This window comes from Scardinius erythrophthalmus, assembly GCF_964197995.2.
Source record: "Scardinius erythrophthalmus genome assembly, chromosome: 6".
Classification (NCBI taxonomy): Eukaryota; Metazoa; Chordata; class Actinopteri; order Cypriniformes; family Leuciscidae; genus Scardinius; species Scardinius erythrophthalmus.
Genome location: NC_138226.1, coordinates 32,101,971 through 32,119,518, shown reverse-complemented (window position 1 = coordinate 32,119,518; position 17,548 = coordinate 32,101,971). Strand labels below are relative to the sequence as shown.

Below are 17,548 nucleotides of genomic sequence, written 5' to 3'. Positions count from 1 at the left end.
CATTCAACTGACTATAAGCAACATTGCAAGTACATGTCAACTTATTCTACTAACCATAACCCTAACCTAACCAACCTAACTCCAATGAGAGTTAGTTGACATGTAGTTGCAAAGTTACTTATGGTTAGTAGAATATCTAAAGTGGACTTTTTTTTGGTGGCTGCTGTACCTTAGAGGCTGCATTTACATTACATGGTGCAAGTGAAAAAATTCAGATTGTTTTTCTCCCATGTGGCACAGATCAGATATGACCCATGAATCTGTAAACAGAAAAAAGCATATTGATTACGATATTCTCAGATTCTCTATTCTCTTTCCTGACATTAGGAAATGCTTTCTAAAGCTCCTGTGCACATCAGTGCAGTCTTGCAGACAGCTCTATTCAATGAGCTGTGTCAGCACTTACTGATCCCCTTTGCCAAGTTACTTGGATCCATTCAGCATTCTTTTCCAGTCAACTCAGCGTACATTATTCTTTTATTTTCATCACACAGTAATGAACACTGGGAACATGTGGATCTGAGTGGACTTCCTGGTATTCTAATTTGTTTATTTACGTGAATATAAACTGCAGTTCCCACAGGGATTGTGGTCTCCTTTCCGTCTGTTCCCCTGGTTCTGATCAGGTGCTCTTGGCCCTGAATTGTGGATTTCAGATGCTTTGACATCACATACATTTTGAGAGTTTCACCTGAATTAACAAAGACTAGAGCATTTTTTTTATTTAATTCAATTCAGTTATTTTTTCAATTACCATATGTTATATGATTTATTGCAATAAATTATAAAAAATATTTGTCCATCAAAGGATTACATATAAAAAATAAAATAAAATGCAAACAGTATATGCTAATAACACGTTAAAAGTATTGTGTTTGTTTGAGAAGGTAATTATACTGCAATAATACATATTTTCATGTAGGTTTATAGGTTTTGGTTAACGAGTTGGCCTTTTACCCAATAAACAATTGAAACAAGCTTTGGTATGTGAACAATGGGAAGTCATCAGAAACAGAGATGTCTGTGTATTCGAATAAACATTCCTAAATGTATTGGTTTCTTCCTGGGGAATGCTTGCCATAACACAGATGGAGAGAATCAGTCCCACTTCTCTGCAGGTATTTCCTTATGGAGACCTTGAAGGCAAAGCATGCATATCAGATTTGAAGGCCTTTGTGTTTACCCTCTGCTTGCACTTTTATAAGCTTGTTTTCTCCATAAATGACATTTGTCAAACGTGATGGGAATTGCAGACGCCACAACTTCAGTGTTGTATTTTTTTCTGAGTCAGCAAGTTAGAAGAACAGTCATGGGGCTTGTTCAAATAAAAAGTTGTTGTGCATCAAATGAATGTTATTTGCGCTTCATAAGGGTGAAGTTTGTCATTTATTTGGGCTACACAGCCAAACACTTTCCAGTACCATTTATTGATGCCACTGGTGTAGAAATTACATGGTTAAGGCCCTTGCACACTGAGTCTGAAATTCGCATCCGAAATTTTCGCACGTTAAAAAATAGATACAACCTCATGTTATGTCAATCACGCTTGCACACTGCCTCCGAAACTTTCGTCCGTCATAAAAAAATTCGGATCAGGTTAGATTTTCTGCGTTTTTCGCATCCGTAGCAAGCATTTGAATGGTGTTTTGACAATTCAGAGCCAACGAATCACGAATACGAAAAAAACACATATGAAAATTTCGGACTCAAGTGTGCAAGGACCTTTAATCTTAAATATTCACTATACAACTAACGGTACTTCCTCTATGTTTTTCATCTCTTCCCAGACCGGTAAATCTGCTTTTGGACAGGACCAGCACTGACATCACTTCCTTTCACACGATGGGTGATTGGCTGGAGAGTGCAAGGACGTTGCCCTGTAAAGATGCGTTCACTGGTGTCAGCTACAGCTCCTGTGATACACTGGCCAAAACCTCAGCAGAGTAAGAGCCTTTCAGGTTTTTGTATTATAAAACTAAAATCTGCCCTGCCAGTCAAAAGTTTGGACTGATTAAGATTTTTGAAAGAAGTCTGAAGTTATGCTCACTAAGGCTGTATTTATTTGATTATAAATAAAGTAAAAACAGTAATAATGTGAAATAATATTATTACCATTTAAAACAACTGCTTTTAATTTGAATATATTTTCAAATTTACATATAAAATGTAATTGTGATGGCAAAGCTCCAGTCTTCAGTGTTACATGATCCTTCAGAAATCATTCTAATATGCTGATTTGGTGCTTAATTATTACTCAATTATTAATAGTTCTTATTATTATCAATGTTGAAACTTACCCCAAACTTTTGAATGGTAGTCTATCAAGGTTTCCACAAAAATATTAAGTGGCAAAAACTTTTCAACATTGACTTTGACAATAATAAGAAATGTTTCTTGTACACTAAATCCGAATATTAGAATAATGTAAATCATCATGTGATACTGGAGGAATGGCAGCTGAAAATTCAGCTTTTCCATCACTGGAATAGATTACGTTTAAAATATATTTAAATAGAACATTTTTTAATTGTAATAAAATTTCACAATGTTACTGCTTTTACCTGAGCATAAGAGACTAAAACATTAAAAATCTTACCAATCAGAAACTTTTTACTGGTAGTGATCTGTATTTGCATAAAGAATCATAACAAACATACAAACATTTTGTTTATATTGTGTATATAACCAGTTTTGAAGGAACAGTGCACTCAAATATAAAAATGATGTCATTTGCTAATTTTCTTGTTGTTCCAACTCATATGATTCTCCGTGAAACACAGAAAGGGAAAGTATTTTTTTTGTTGACAATTTTGATGGGTCTAAAAGCAGTTTGGTTTGAGAGGCTAAATGTAATGGCTGGCCTTTTATAGTCATTCTCCTATTACTGAAGAGTCCAAGGCAACAGACAAGAGATATAATTTAAGATTATTAGTGTAAAATAGCCTAAAACCGTTGTTGAAGATGATTCCAAATTTATTTACAGATCAGTTTCCAGTAAATGAAGCCTAGCTTTAATCTTTTAATGGTGGTCATAACATTTGTTAATAATCTCCAATGACAGTGGTTTTGTAATGTTTTCTTCTATTGTATTCAAATAAATGCTACAAAAAAAAAAAAAAAAAAAAAGAAGAAGAAAAAAAGAAAAGTAAAACACCTTTTGCCAGAAATAAAAGTGCTATCCTCCCATAATCTCCAGCATTGGACAATCTCAGCTGAGTCAAAACAAAGTTCTAATAATAAACACCCTATTGTGCTCGACAAATGTGGATCTGCGTTTATGGGAAATGCTTTGTAGATGTTGAATAGGAACCTTGCCTGGCCTGGTTAGCATCTCCTGAGACCACATTTCAATTCAAATGACGAGGCATTTGACAATGTAAATAATTTGACATTCATAACTTCAAAATGATCAAAGACCCGGTCTCGGAACAGTGGCAGTGCTGTGCTGCACGGTGTACCCTCAGGACCAAACATCTAAACACTGAGCAGTCTGTAATTGTTTGCTTGTCTTTATATTTTGTTCAAATGTCAGTATAAATAATCACATGCAAATAGCGGCCCTCATCCACGACCCAGATTGGGTTTGTTTGGCCTTCTGTAGTGAGTGAATAACACCACTCTTTGGTCTGACCACAGAATCGTGCGTGTTTATAATTTTTGTGAATTTTAAAGTAAAATATGTTAATTTATATGTCTGAACTGCTGAAAAGACCAGGATCACCATTATATGTTTTGGATTCTGTTTAACCACAGTCAACTGCATTAACCTTCACCAGTCAGCTTCATCAGTGAGACTGTGGGAGATCAATCAGCTTCACTAAGTTTTGCTAATAAACAGCAACCATCACTAACCAGCACAAACCAGTACAACTCCTAAAACTACACCAGAATAAACCACTGCTAATCAGGCTAAAAGCTGCACCAAATTAGATAACTCTTTTTAGTAGACTGTCTGATTAATATTTGCAAACACTTTATTTCCCTGGTCATTCAATGTCATCCACTGAAATTCTACTGACTGTAAGTAACTTTGCAAACAAATATGTCCACTTATTATTCAAAACCTATCCCTAATTTAACAGTTTACTAATACTCTAATGAGAGTTTGTTGACATATGGTTTCAAATTAATGTGAGTTAGTTTATATGTAGTTGCAAAATTACTTACTGTATAGCTAGTAGAATGTCTAAAGTGGACTATCAAAATAAAGTGTAATTAGTATTAGACCGCATGAACCATCCAGCATCAAATCTGCATTCAACAACATAATCCAGAAACAAATTAAAATCACACCAGCATTTACCACCACCCATCAGTACTAACCAGCTAAAAGTCAACACTAACAAGTATAGAAAATATCAACATAGACCAACTTGTAAGGGGTTTACCGTTTAGGACCCCAAGGACCAGATGTTTGAAAGAAGACCCAGAGTCAGAATTATAAAAAATTGAAGAAAAGTTTTACTGAAGATAGTTTGCAGTTTCATCAGCAGAAGTCAGCTTCAAGACTCACACAGGAGTTCGTAGGCCGCCCCACTTACAGTTACAAAGATCACAGCAGTTTTACCATTTCCAAGGTCTAAGCTACGTCATTGCTTACAGGTTGAATGATTTTGATTGGCTAAGAAATTGACAGTAATTTTCCACACATATACAGATGGACAGAAGCATATCTCCATAGATTATGCCGCTGACACTCGGACCCTGAAGTTAGGCACGTCGTGACCTTCCAGGTCGGGGATTTGGGTTGCTGGGTGCCAGCATGTCCCGAACAACAACTCAGTCAATCTCCAACAATGCCAGTGGTTCCTTAACCTGTAACCAAGAAGACTAACACACACACCGACACACATCTTTTCCAAGGTTGGATTTGGCTAGGCTCTAACTATAAACAGGAGTCTCGTCTCAAAACATCAAGATAACAAGTTCTTTCTCTCAGGATAGGATACTTTAGTCTAAATGGAAAAGATAGGCTTTAACTGACAAATGGTCCCTTAAACTATAGACTTCAATGACCCCTATGTGTTTTAACATGTTGAAGACCTTTCTCAAACACAAAACAAGTCCCTATTTAATTTCTGGAAGCCGGGATAAATAGGCAAGCACTGTTACTACATTCAAATATCAAATACTGACATTAAAAAGAATACATGAAAATAACATTTCAGTAATCACACTTGTAACTTCAATTACAAAATAAAATCTCCAGAGAAGTCATTCAACTCATGTGATATTTAGAAGGAAAAATATTGATTAATACCTTGATGATAATCACTCATTACATGTACATTGAAGCAGCAGTGGATTCCAATCCACCCCCTTCAAACTCTACACCAGCATAGGGATTTATATTAGTTTTTTCAGCAGAATGAATAAGGAGTGCACCAATTTAAGAGTTTTAGACAAATCTGTGGTCAAAAGGTCAACGTTTTCATCCCCAAAAAAATTGCTTCAAAAATTGTTCAAAGTTAAATAAGCCCTAAAAGCATTGCAGTGTAAAGGGTCTATCAGGGACACGAAGAATCACAAGAGAGACATAATTATTGATGATTTATTCACTTATCACGTTACCTTGGTTGTGCGCCTCTGGTTTTTGTTGTTGATGAGGCCATAGTTAGTTTACCAGATGTTTGGCCTCTTATTGCAATTTTATGTTAAATTGAATAGAACGTTATGCTTTTTTTAATCTGTCATTGAAAGTTTTACCTTATTTAGCTCAAGTCACATTAGACTAGACAAATATGAATTTATATGGCAGGCAGCATTCAATGGTTATACCTTCTTGTGTTTTTGTTTTTAAAAATGGTAGTTAATGGTAACACTTTTTTCATATTGTAGGCTATAGTAATATAGCCTACAATAAATACGTTGTAAATTGTCATTTAAAACAAAGTTCTACTGAAGGACAAGTGTGCTATTAGTATTTTTTGTTTTAAAATGAGTATACTTTCTGTTTGCTTTTTATGTACTTGTCAGAGAGATGAAGCCTACTTAAAAAAAATATACTTAAGTAAACTTACCATATACTTTCAATTACACAAAAAAGTTTGGCCTATATTGTATTTGGTCTATACTTGTACTTAATCTTTTGATCGGGATATACTTAAGAGAAGTATAATTTAGTATTCTAAATATGCTTAGCTTGTAGTTGTGTTTACTCCTTAGAGTGGTCTATAAAATACTTTTTCCACACACATTGGCTTCTTTTAGGTAGTACTCCACCATATTTTACATACAGTACTATCTAATATTCTTGCATGATCAAGTTTATAGTTACATATCAGCTTTGGGTGGTTAGAGTAAATAGTTGCTATTAGAAACATTGATAGTTTTTCTAAGGTGTGCATAAAAACTGGGATTAAACTGGTAGTTTACTAAGAGTACGCTTCAAAGTTCAACAAATAAGTTCACTTGTAGTAGTTCATAGTATAGTTGCATACTCAGCACACATGCACCATTTGAATTAAAACTAAATCGTATGTGCAAGTTACGTTTTCTTTCATGTTTTCTTGCACTTGAACGGATGAATTCACACAAAATTGTATTAAAATGCCCATATAAGCAAGTATTCACGTGAAACATAGTCAGTTATGTCACAAGTGAACGTAAACAGTTGAAAAGAAAGCTTGTATGTTGGATGCGTGCAGCTCTTATAGTGAAAAAGAAACCTACCGCTGTCTTTGTCCTCAATGTTAATCCACCAACAAAAGACAAAGAAAATCACTCACTGCTCTTGACTGGTTGAGCAGCTCTAAATATTCACTGTGCTATTAAATTAATGATAAAATATGATATTATGAACAATAATATGAACAGTGAAAGTAACAGTGGCTCCTACAATACAGGAGCAGAATACTTTTAATATAATTTTGTGTGAATTCATCCGTTCAAGTGCAAGAAAACATGAAAGAAAACGTAACTTGCACATACGATTTAGTTTTAATTCAAATGGCGCATGTGTGCTGAGTATGCAACTATACTGTGAACTACTACATAACAGAAGGAAATATATACTTGGTAAGCCAACTAATTTGATTTATATTCTTTTGATTTCTCTGCCCAATATTTTTGGAGCATCCCTACTTAAAAGTATAATTAAAAAAAAAAAAAAACTAAAAAGTGAAGAAATTTTGTCCTAATAAGTATTGAAATAGTACACTTACAAATGTACTACAGGTGCATTGATTTTAGTGTATTTACTACATAAACTATACTTTTTACTTTACTTACAGTTTACTTCTTTTTTGTAAGGGATGCTTTAAAACCAGAATGATTTGATCAACCTGGGTATGCATGTTTGATTCCTTCAGCAGTAAAGATGTTTTACAGCTGTTATAATGGTGTAACAGAAACTCTTTGGTTTCAGCTGTTTTTTTTCTTCCTTGATTTTTAATTTGCGCTACAGATGACATGCCTGCCCAAAGAATCACTGAATTAGTTATAGTTTTGTCTCACAGAAATGTTGCAGGCCTGTCTTGACTGGCATTGAGAGCATTTGTTTGGCTGATGTCAGTGCATTAGCAGTGCAGTGACGATAAACAGCCATGTGTCAGTCTATCTAAAGCTTTATTTTGCCCATAGAATCTGTCTGACTGAAGTCAGACCCGCAGCCACGTGCCCTGAGTGGGAGCCGTCCATGGGAATTACAACACTTTAAAGCTTATAGACTGGATGGTGGGTTTCGGTCATAGCTTTTCTATTGCTGGCTGCTCCCTCAAGCTTTGGTTTGCACTAATGTTCACTTCGGGACTAAATCGCTGCTGCACTTTGTAGAAGTGTATCTAACAGAACTCATACCTGAGGTGTGCATAGCCTAACCTAGGTCGTGACATAAACTTGCTTGCACTAATATGCTGTAATGATGTTTACTGCACAGCTTTTGCATCCCCTGGTCTGACAATACTAAGAATTTAATGTTTGTTCGGTAACACTTTCTATGAAGTCCATGCTTATAATGAATTATAGCCTCATTTATACTTATTTATAAGTATTACTATTCTATATGTTTTTAAAGATTCATTGAGACATATACTGCTTTATAAGAACAGTTATAGTTACATTTATATAATTTGTATAATTACTTATAAGCCATGCATTTGCATTTTCAATGTTGCATGCTCATAATTCATTATACACTGATTTATAAATGATCAAATATAAAATAGTTCCAGAGACACTTGTTTGCTGTACCAATTAGTTATCAATTATGCATTTAATGGCTAATGTTTGCATTAGAGGTCATGAATGATCATTTGATTCGTTTAAATCTCCTCAGCATGGTATTGGTTATAGCAGTTTGGAATATTGTTGAAAAATATTCCAGTTTGGAATATTGTTGAAAAATATTGTTGCAGTGTTTTGCTAGTATGTAACATTAAAAAAGATTTTAAAAAATAAAATGTTTGTATTAATGATTTCTGTTTTTTTCTCCATTATTTTATTACATGAATTATTGTTCATTAGTTACATTTACAAGTAAACAACTTAAAATGTATAATGAGCACATCTTCATGATTTCTTAACATTTGCTTTAGATAAATTGTATTCTGTTTCACTTTACTTAAAGCCATCAATGAGGCATTTATAGAGGTTAGTAACTGTATTATCAATAAGTATTTATAAGAACACAACACGGCAATAATAACAATATATCCACTTATTTGACAGGAATAAATCTGAATTACTAAAAAGTCATAGTAACTGTAATATAATAACATTATAGCAATGCAGGCTGCATCTTTATAAATACATTCATGGAACCATACGACTGACTAACTGGCAAAAGCAAATGCATGACTTACAAGTAATTATAAAAATGAATATAAATGTAACTATAACTGTTCTTATAATGCAGTCTTGATGAGTCTTTATAAATATATTTATAAAATAGTAATACTTACTTATAAATACCTATAAATGGAGCTATAATTCATTATAAGCATTGGTCTTCATAGAAAGTGTTACTGTTTGTTCTTTTGCAAAAGCTCCTGTATTTGAGCTCATGAAAGTGATTGGTTTGTCACATTTTTGCAGTGCAATCTGATCTAATGGGAAAAAGTGACTTGACATAGTTTTTGTAAAACCTGAAATACGCTCTACAAATAGCTGCAGTTTCAAGGTGAAATGTCCATTGAGTGGAATTATATTTTATATAGGTGTTATTGTTAATGTAAACAAGCATATCACCAAATATGTTTTGGTGACTTTAAATCAGTCAGTACCACCTACAAGAATAAATATTTGAATTAATTGTAATTATATACCCAAAATTAAACCTGAGAATAGACCACTGCATTTTCTAATGCATTTAAACTAGTAATAGCGCACACAGGACATTCTGTCCATTTTTGTCCATTTCCTGAGAATCAAACCCATGAACTCTGTGAAAAAAAAAAGGAAAACCGGCGCGTGCTAAGTCACATCCTACGTCATGACGCAGAGCCAATTAAGATTGGACTACTGTTACATGCGCTTCAGACACTCACACGCTGAGGGCGTTCCCCAAAGTGTAGCAACGCGAGTTCCCTCGAAAGGGAACCGATTTTTTAAGTTTGCAAGACATCAGGCCATCCTTGTTGAGTCCTGAACTACTCTACCATTCAAAGAAATGCATACTTTTATTTTTAGCAATGGTAAATTAAATTGAAAGTGACTGTAAAATACATTTATAATGTTACAAAAATGTCTATTTCAAATAAATGCGGTTAATGAACTTTTGAACTTTATTCACCAAAGAATTAACTACAATAATATTTGTATTCAATATTACTGTTTTTACTGTATTTTGATCAAATACTGTAAATGCAGTCTTGGTGAGCATAAGAGACATGTTTTAAAAATGATAAAATATTTTACCGACGCCAAACTTTCGAACAGTTATTGTTTTTGAATGGCAAGGTAGGCTTGTAATATATACTGTATGTTACAAAAGGCATACAATATTTGTAGAACAGAGCAAAAATGTAATTCATTATTCCCGTATAACCTTATAACCTGTGTTATGGTACCTCAGTGAGAGTAAACCGTTCTTTTATTGCCACTTCTGGACATTTCACCTGTGAGCAACCACAATTTACGTTGTTTAAAACCTCATTTAGATTCACGTTTTCCCTACGAGACCAGGTAGGATATTTGTGCACGGGATGAACTCATCCATATGGTAAGTCTGGAGAGTCTATTCACGATTGTAAATAATGCAAGCTTCTGTCAGCTGTTGCATGGATCTCATTAAATGAGAAATGTCGTTCTTTTTCCCTCTGGGGTAACCCTGACAGTGCTGTTCCTTTCAAATTACAGTAGAAATAACCAACTCAGAAAATGTAGCAGCTTCTCCAATTTCTCATCACTGGAAGCTGTAAATCAGCCCTTTCTCAAGTTATAACACAAAGTCTGTCACGAATCCAGAGAGCAGCTCCTCGACTTTTTGTGTGCATATGGCAGCATGGTGTCCGCCTGGAATACTTTGTCCTGCATGGCTGACACATGCAGTCTGAGGCAGAGCGACGCTGCAGGCTTGTCCTTAATGTCAACATATGTCAAACCGTGAGAGCTATATTACCCACACTCACTGTCTCTCTCTCCGCTTTGACACACAGGGACTTCAAGAAAGTCGGTGTGACGATCGTTGGACCTCAGAAGAAGATCGTGAGCAGCCTAACAACACTTGAAACACACTCAAAGAACGGTCCAGTTCCTGTGTAAAATTAAAAACGAGTGACGGAAAAGAGAGATACTTATATGAGATTGATGCTGCTTTGGCTTTAACAGACCAGAAATAGACATTTGAATGAAAAGAGGAAGTGGAACTACAATTCTTGAATACATGTGCAAAGCAGAACAACCTTCCGGGAGAATGATCACGTCTTCCCGGGCACGAGATGCAAAGACGAGGAGCGAATCTCCCAGCGATTAACATGTTGTGTTATCGGCGAGACGCGGATGAACGCGGGCCTCGTGTTTAGGAGTCTATGGTCATGCAACATGGCTCTTATAGACAAAAGACTCCTAGAGGATGCAAGCCGGTCTGCTCTGAATGGATTTAATGAAAAGCTCTTCACATGTGGCAGGGGAGCATTAAAAAGCCTTCAGGAAAAAACTTTGCAAAAGCATCCGTCTTCCTTTTGGAAGGTACTGTAGCACTTCAGAGAGGCAATAGTTTTGGGTGGTTTTGGGCCACTTGTGAAAAAAGCCCCCTTTAATTCTTCTGAAGAAAAGCAGGAGAAATACAGCTGGTTACTGTTAGAGCAATCTGGTAATGCTTGTTAGGATCTGACACATTTGGCTATATATTTGATAATAAACCATTTATCTGCAAGTGCAGAGAGCCATTCTCGAGAATCAGGGATGGAGTAGAGTAGAGGCGTTGGGTAAGCTTGCCATTTAAAAGGTTTATTTGTTAATGTAGCCCATGACATATGTTTGTTTGTACCGTTGTGTTCAGATGATACATGAATTAATTATCAAATAAAATGAAAACTGTTTACTAGAATCAGTAACAGTCAGTAAATCATAATGTACCCAAGCATTTTTATGGTTGCATCACATGAGAAAACCAGACGCAATACCAGCAGTGTGTTGATCTCAGAAGTCTCAGATATGATGTATATGAGGGACATGGGCTATGTTCGAAATAAAATACTAGCTTACATACTGCCTGTTTAATTGGTGAAACAAAAGGGTTTTGGAAGAAGATTAAAGTAATATTGTGACATAACCTCATCAATCTGCTCGCTTAATTCAACAACAACCAGTTATCATTTAGAGAATTTGTAATCCAAATATGTGTATAATTTTATTTGAAATCACGTTGACTTAATATCAGTATGACTCCACCTCAGAAACTACTACTCTTTGGTTGTGGCCACAAATCACTCAGATTTTTCAGCCCCTTCATTCCAATCACTGGACTACATTCTGGCAACACCAACTTTTTACAATCCAATCAGCTCCCATTGAGTAAACAAAGTCCCAGTCCTCTTTTTCTTTTTTTTCTTTTTTCTTGTTGAATATCCTGGAAGTCCGATTATGGAGGTAGAATGAGTTGTGAATTGTGCTTCACATTGAGTTTAACATTTGGCAGCCAATCAAATAATGAGTCAAGAAAGACAATTAAATGTCACATGTGATTGTTTTTTTCAAACCACTTAAAGGGATAGTTCATCCAAAAATAATATTCTGTCATCATTTATTCAACCTCATGTTGTTCCAAACCTGTATGACTGTATGATTCTTCTGTGGTACATAGAATAAGATATATTGAGAATATTTAAGTCAATGAGCACCAAAAAAATTGGTTACTAACATTTTTCAAAGTATCTTCTTTTGTGTTCCGCAGATGAAAGAAAGTCATACAGGTTTGTAATGACATGAGGGTGAGTAAATGCTGACAGAATTTCCATTTTTTTGGAACTACCCCTTTAAACGCAAACTCCACCCCACAGCCTCTTTCACTGGTCAGCTCTGTCAGTCACCTGTCATGACCAATGAAATCTGAGGGGCGGAGTTTAAAAGAATAGAACAAATATCACAGCTACTTCCAGCAATGTGTCACACCGGAAATGGAAGATTAAATCAAGCGTGTTGCATTGGATATAGCATTGTGTGCAGTGTACTCTGTTACTATACATTAGTACAGTGGTTCTCAATCCTGGTCCTGGGGACCCACAGCTCTGCACATTTTATATGTCTCCTTTATCTGACACACCCTGTTCAGTTCAGAGCTCTTTCCTAACGAGATGATGATCTGAATCAGGTGTGTTAAATGAGGGAGACATACAAACTGTGCAGAGCTGTGGGTCCCCAGGACCAGGATTGAGAACCACTGCATTAGTATATCATCTGGATATTCCATGCATACAGAACATATGCCTTCTGTGCACACTACGTACACTGTATACTTTGAGAATAGTAAGAGTAGTATGGTAGTGTACTATTCCGAACATAGCCATGCTCTGTAGTAGTGAAGTTCAGTTTGAGTTCAGGGGCCTCATTTAAAAAAAATGTTGCGTAGAAACTGTCCTACATTTAAACTTATGATCATATCTCAAATTGCTATTGCTATTCTGAAAGGACAGCGGCTATCTGATGATGAACACTCAGGATTCACAACTCTCATCTTCCAAATAGGTTCCTGATCATTTATTAATTTGAGACTGGATATTGCCATTAGGCTTAATACACTTCTAAGTGGCTGATTTGCAAATCATCATCTGAATATTTTCTTAAGACATCCTCATCGTAAAATCTGTGGTGCACATGACAGTCTGACCATGAACTGCACTACCTTATGAAGGAACAATCCATTTTTCCTCTACACCCCTTTGATTCTGCCTGTAAATGTTGCTTTACCCCTGCTGTTAGCATGTGAACCGGACCTGTGATGATAGCAATGACTCTAGAGGTACTATCATTTACTTGGCCATCCCTGTACAAATGTCTGTATGTATGTATAAAAGAATGAACAAGATATCTGTACAACCTTTATGGAATTCCATTGTATTATATTTTGTTATTTTGTATTGTATTTGTTTTTACATAAAAACAATTATAATGACTTATTATTTATTTCTTAACAACAAACCACCATACACAGTTCAGATGTTCTTATTTCAGTAAGCATTCAGTAAGTTATGACATGTTTATGTTGCAACCTTATCAGTGTACCTTATGTTTTATTTGTTGAAGATGTTTTGAAGAGCAATACTGTTTTGCGTCCTGTTCCCCTTCTTTAGATTGATGTGTGTGTGTGTATGTGTGTGAGTGTGTAGATGGCCTTGTCTACTAATGTAAAATGATTTGTAGTGGAAACATTTATATTTTTATAATAAACATTCTCAAGATATTTTCTAAAGAATGAATGCTAAGCAAAAGAAGAGTCTCACTTTGGTGCTTGTTTTGTACACACACACACACACACACACACACACACACACACACACACACACACACACACACACACACACACACACACACAACACACACGGGTTTGTTTTGCTATACTTGTGAGGACATTCCATAGGCGTAATGGTTTTTATACTGGCCAAACTGTATTTTCTATCCCCCTACACTAACCCTACCCCTAAACCTACCCATCACAGGAAACTTTATGCATTTTTACATTTTTGATAAAACACTATTTAGTATGTTTTTTAAGACAGTTAAAATATGAGGACGTAGGAAATGTTCATTGAAAGATATGGCAGCATGAAAATGAAGCACAAAAAAATGTTCAAATTAAAAAAATATATTTTTAAATGTAAAAGTCTGTCAAGACAAAAATGGCAAGAGGTGTAGTTAAAGTCTCTTATGCTCACCAAGACTACATTTGTTTGATCAAAAATACACAAAAAAATATTAATATGAAATATTATTACAACTTAAAATAACTGTTTTCTATTTGAATATATTTTAAAATGTCTTTTATTCCTGTGATGGTAAATCTGAATTTTCAGCAGCTATTGCTCCAGTCTTCAGTGTCACATGATCCTTCGAAATATATATGATGATTTGCTCCTCAGTTATTATCAATTATTAGTACTCAATTATTAATAATGGTTCTTATTATTATCAATGTTGAAATGTCTAAAAAATATGTTTTTTTTTCAGGATAGTTTGATGAATAGAAAGTTCAAAAGAACAGCATTTATTTAAAATAGAAATCTTTTGTGACATTATAAATGTCTTTACTGTCACTTTTGATTAATTTAATGTATCCTTGCTTGTGAAATAAAAGTATTAATTTCTGTCTTTAAAAATTTTTACCTCAAACTTTTGAATGGCCATGGTTTCGACAAAAATGTTAAGCAGCACAACTTTTTCAACATTGATAATAATAAGAAATGTGTCCTGAGCAGCAAATCATCATATTAGAATGATTTCTGAAGAATCATGTGACACTGAAGACTGTAGTAATGATGCTGAAAATATTGTTCCCTTTCGTTCAGTCACTCCGAGTTACATCAGTGACTGACGAATGGGGGTTTCGCTTAGAAGCCTATCACCTTCCAGTTCTTACAAAACGAGCCAATAGCAAAACAATGCCATGGGTCTGTGGAATTTGCATAGCGCAACTCCACCCCACTGCATGGGTATAAAAAGAGCAGCGCGTGTAAAAGTGCAAGCTGTCTACGAGTTCTAGATACGAGACGAGCGACTCTACACCTGTGTTGGTGTGACGGCATGTTCCAGCAAGATCTCATTCCTGCTGCTGGTCTGTGCAGTGATCTGCCAACAGTGTGTGTTTTCTCCCTGGGCACTTCAGCACTGCTGTTGAGTTTTATCCTCTCTAAAAGAACTGCACGTCTTTTTAAAGATGTTTCGCCCATGTTTTTCTGGGTGCGGTAGACAAATTAATTCTGCTGATGGGCACGAATGCTGCCTGGCGTGTTAGGGCTTAAATCACGCTCAGGCAGCATTCGTGGATGTGTCATGTTCTCATTGCGGGAACATGACAATTGCAATGTTCCGATCGAGACTCAATGACCTCCTTAGAGGTAGAGACCCCTCTGCCACACCCCAATCTATTCTTTCCATGAGAGGGGATACTTTGGCTGGTGGCCAGGGTGATCTGAGGCTCACGGTGTGGAACAACCCGACGAATTCTCCTCAGGCCACACCCCCCTCTTGCACATTGCAGCCAGTGAGGTTTTAGGATGAGGTCGCTGGCCAGTCTTGTGGTGGGCCCAGCGTTTCATTCGTCGCCCCGGCATATGACATCATGTCTATCGCCGCATCACAAGGTGGGCTTGAGTCATCTGGACATGAAGACTCAGCTGTGTGAGTGCCAACATTGCCCCGAGTCTGATCCAGAACTGACTGCCATGCTTTCCCGAGCAGTCGCGAACATCGGGTTGAGTAGAACCCTCCGCCATGTCCCGAGCGCTCAAGGCTTGATGACTGGTTTTTCATCAGAATTCCTTTCTTCCTGGAAGTGCATGAAGAGGTCATGAGATCGTGGAAGTCTCCTTTGGCTTTTCACAACTGCTCAGCGGCCTCTTCCGCCTTCTCTGCCCTTGATGAGGCCGTGGCCGAAGGGTACACTGGGGCCCCCCTGATGGAGCGTTCTGTGGCGATGCAACTGTGTCCCCAGAGCGCCTCCACCTGGTGTGGCGACCCTAAGCACCCCTCCAAAGCCTGTAGTTTTCTGTCTACTCTGGTGGCGAAGACTTATAGAGCTGCAGGGCAGGCTGCCTCCTCACTGCATGCTATGGCCATCCTCCAGGTCTACCAGGCCAAGGTGCTCAGAGACATGCACGAGGGTAGGGCTGATCCAGGGCTCATGGAAGAGCTGTGTGCCGCCACCGACCTCGCTCTATGAGCGATGAAGGTGACCGCACGCTCCCTGGGTCAGGTGATATCCACATGTGTGGTCCAGGAAAGACACCTCTGGCTTAACCTGGCTGATATGCAAGAGGCTGAGCGAACCCCGTTCCTCAACTCCCTCATATCCCAGGCTGGCCTCTTCTGCAGCGCGGTCGAGGACTTTGCCCAACAGTTCTCGGCCGCCCAGGAGCAGACTGAGGCTATTAAACATATTCTGCCTCGGCGGCCAGCTGCTGCCTCCACCCACCCGCCGGCTCAGACGCCTTAGTCCGCTCACCACCGAGGGTGCCCTCCTTCGGCTCCTCCTCCGGAGGAAGGCTCCCCAGCCCGTACCAGCCCCGCAGCCTGCCAAACGCCAGGCAAAGCGGCGCTCTTGATACGGGCAGCTCAGAGATAGGTTGCAGTTCTTCACAGGAGGTGGTTGCAGGGCCACTCCTTTCCCCATTGGAGGGCCGGGGGAGAATGTTTTGTTCTCCCTTTAAGAAAGAACTGACATTCCCGTCTCTGAGCCCCCAGAGGCCGCGGATGGCAGTGTGCGAAGCTCCGCCTCGCCACTTTCGTCCTCGTCTCATCTCGTCCTTCCCTGTCAATTGCCTCGAGTTGCAGGCAGTACATTTGGCTCTGCACCATTTTCGAACGTTGCTCAAGGACCAACATGTAGTAGTCCGTTCAGACAGCATGGCGACAGTAGCGTACATCAAACACAAGGTGGTCTGTTCTCTCGCCGTATGTCACAACTCGCCCGCCATCTCCTCTTATGGAGTCAGAAGCATCTGGGGTCATTTACATTCCAGGAGAGCTGAATGGAGACTCCATCCCCAGACGGTTCAGCTGATTTGGGAACAGTTTGGCGATGCACAGGTAGATCTGTTTTCCTCCCTAGACACCTCCCACTGCCGCTGGTTTTATTCCCTGACCGAGGGGACCCTCGGCTCGGATGCACTAGCGCACACCTGGCCGCGGCGCCTCCGCAAGTATGCGTTTTCCCCCAGTGAGCCTTCTTGCACAGGGAAAAAATTATGCTGTAAAATAACAGTAATCTACTGGCAGCTGTGGTTGACATCAATGTACTTTTAATTTACAGCCCTTTACAGTTAATTTACAGCTCTCCTTTTTTACAGTATGTTACCGTAAAAATACCATGGAAGGTAACTCATATCATTTGGGAAACCGATTGCTTCAAACAGTTCAAAAACTAGTATTTATACTGATAGTACTATGAATTCTG

General features: G+C 37.7%; 1 protein-coding gene across 2 annotated transcripts in view; it reads left to right on the top strand.

The window, feature by feature from the left end:
• The window catches only part of epha3 (eph receptor A3), a 127,338-nt gene extending 115,627 nt beyond the window's left edge, over positions 1–11,711 (top strand). The window contains exons 16-18 of one of the 2 annotated variants that reach the window (XM_081368313.1): positions 1,788–1,943; positions 7,582–7,674; positions 10,596–11,711. In XM_081368313.1, the coding sequence (XP_081224439.1) occupies positions 1,788–1,943; positions 7,582–7,657 (232 nt within the window). In that variant the 3' untranslated portion in view covers positions 7,658–7,674; positions 10,596–11,711. The remainder of the gene's footprint in view (positions 1–1,787; positions 1,944–7,581; positions 7,675–10,595) is intronic. The other variant, XM_081368312.1, reaches the window with a different exon arrangement.
• Positions 11,712–17,548: the final 5,837 nt, after the last annotated feature.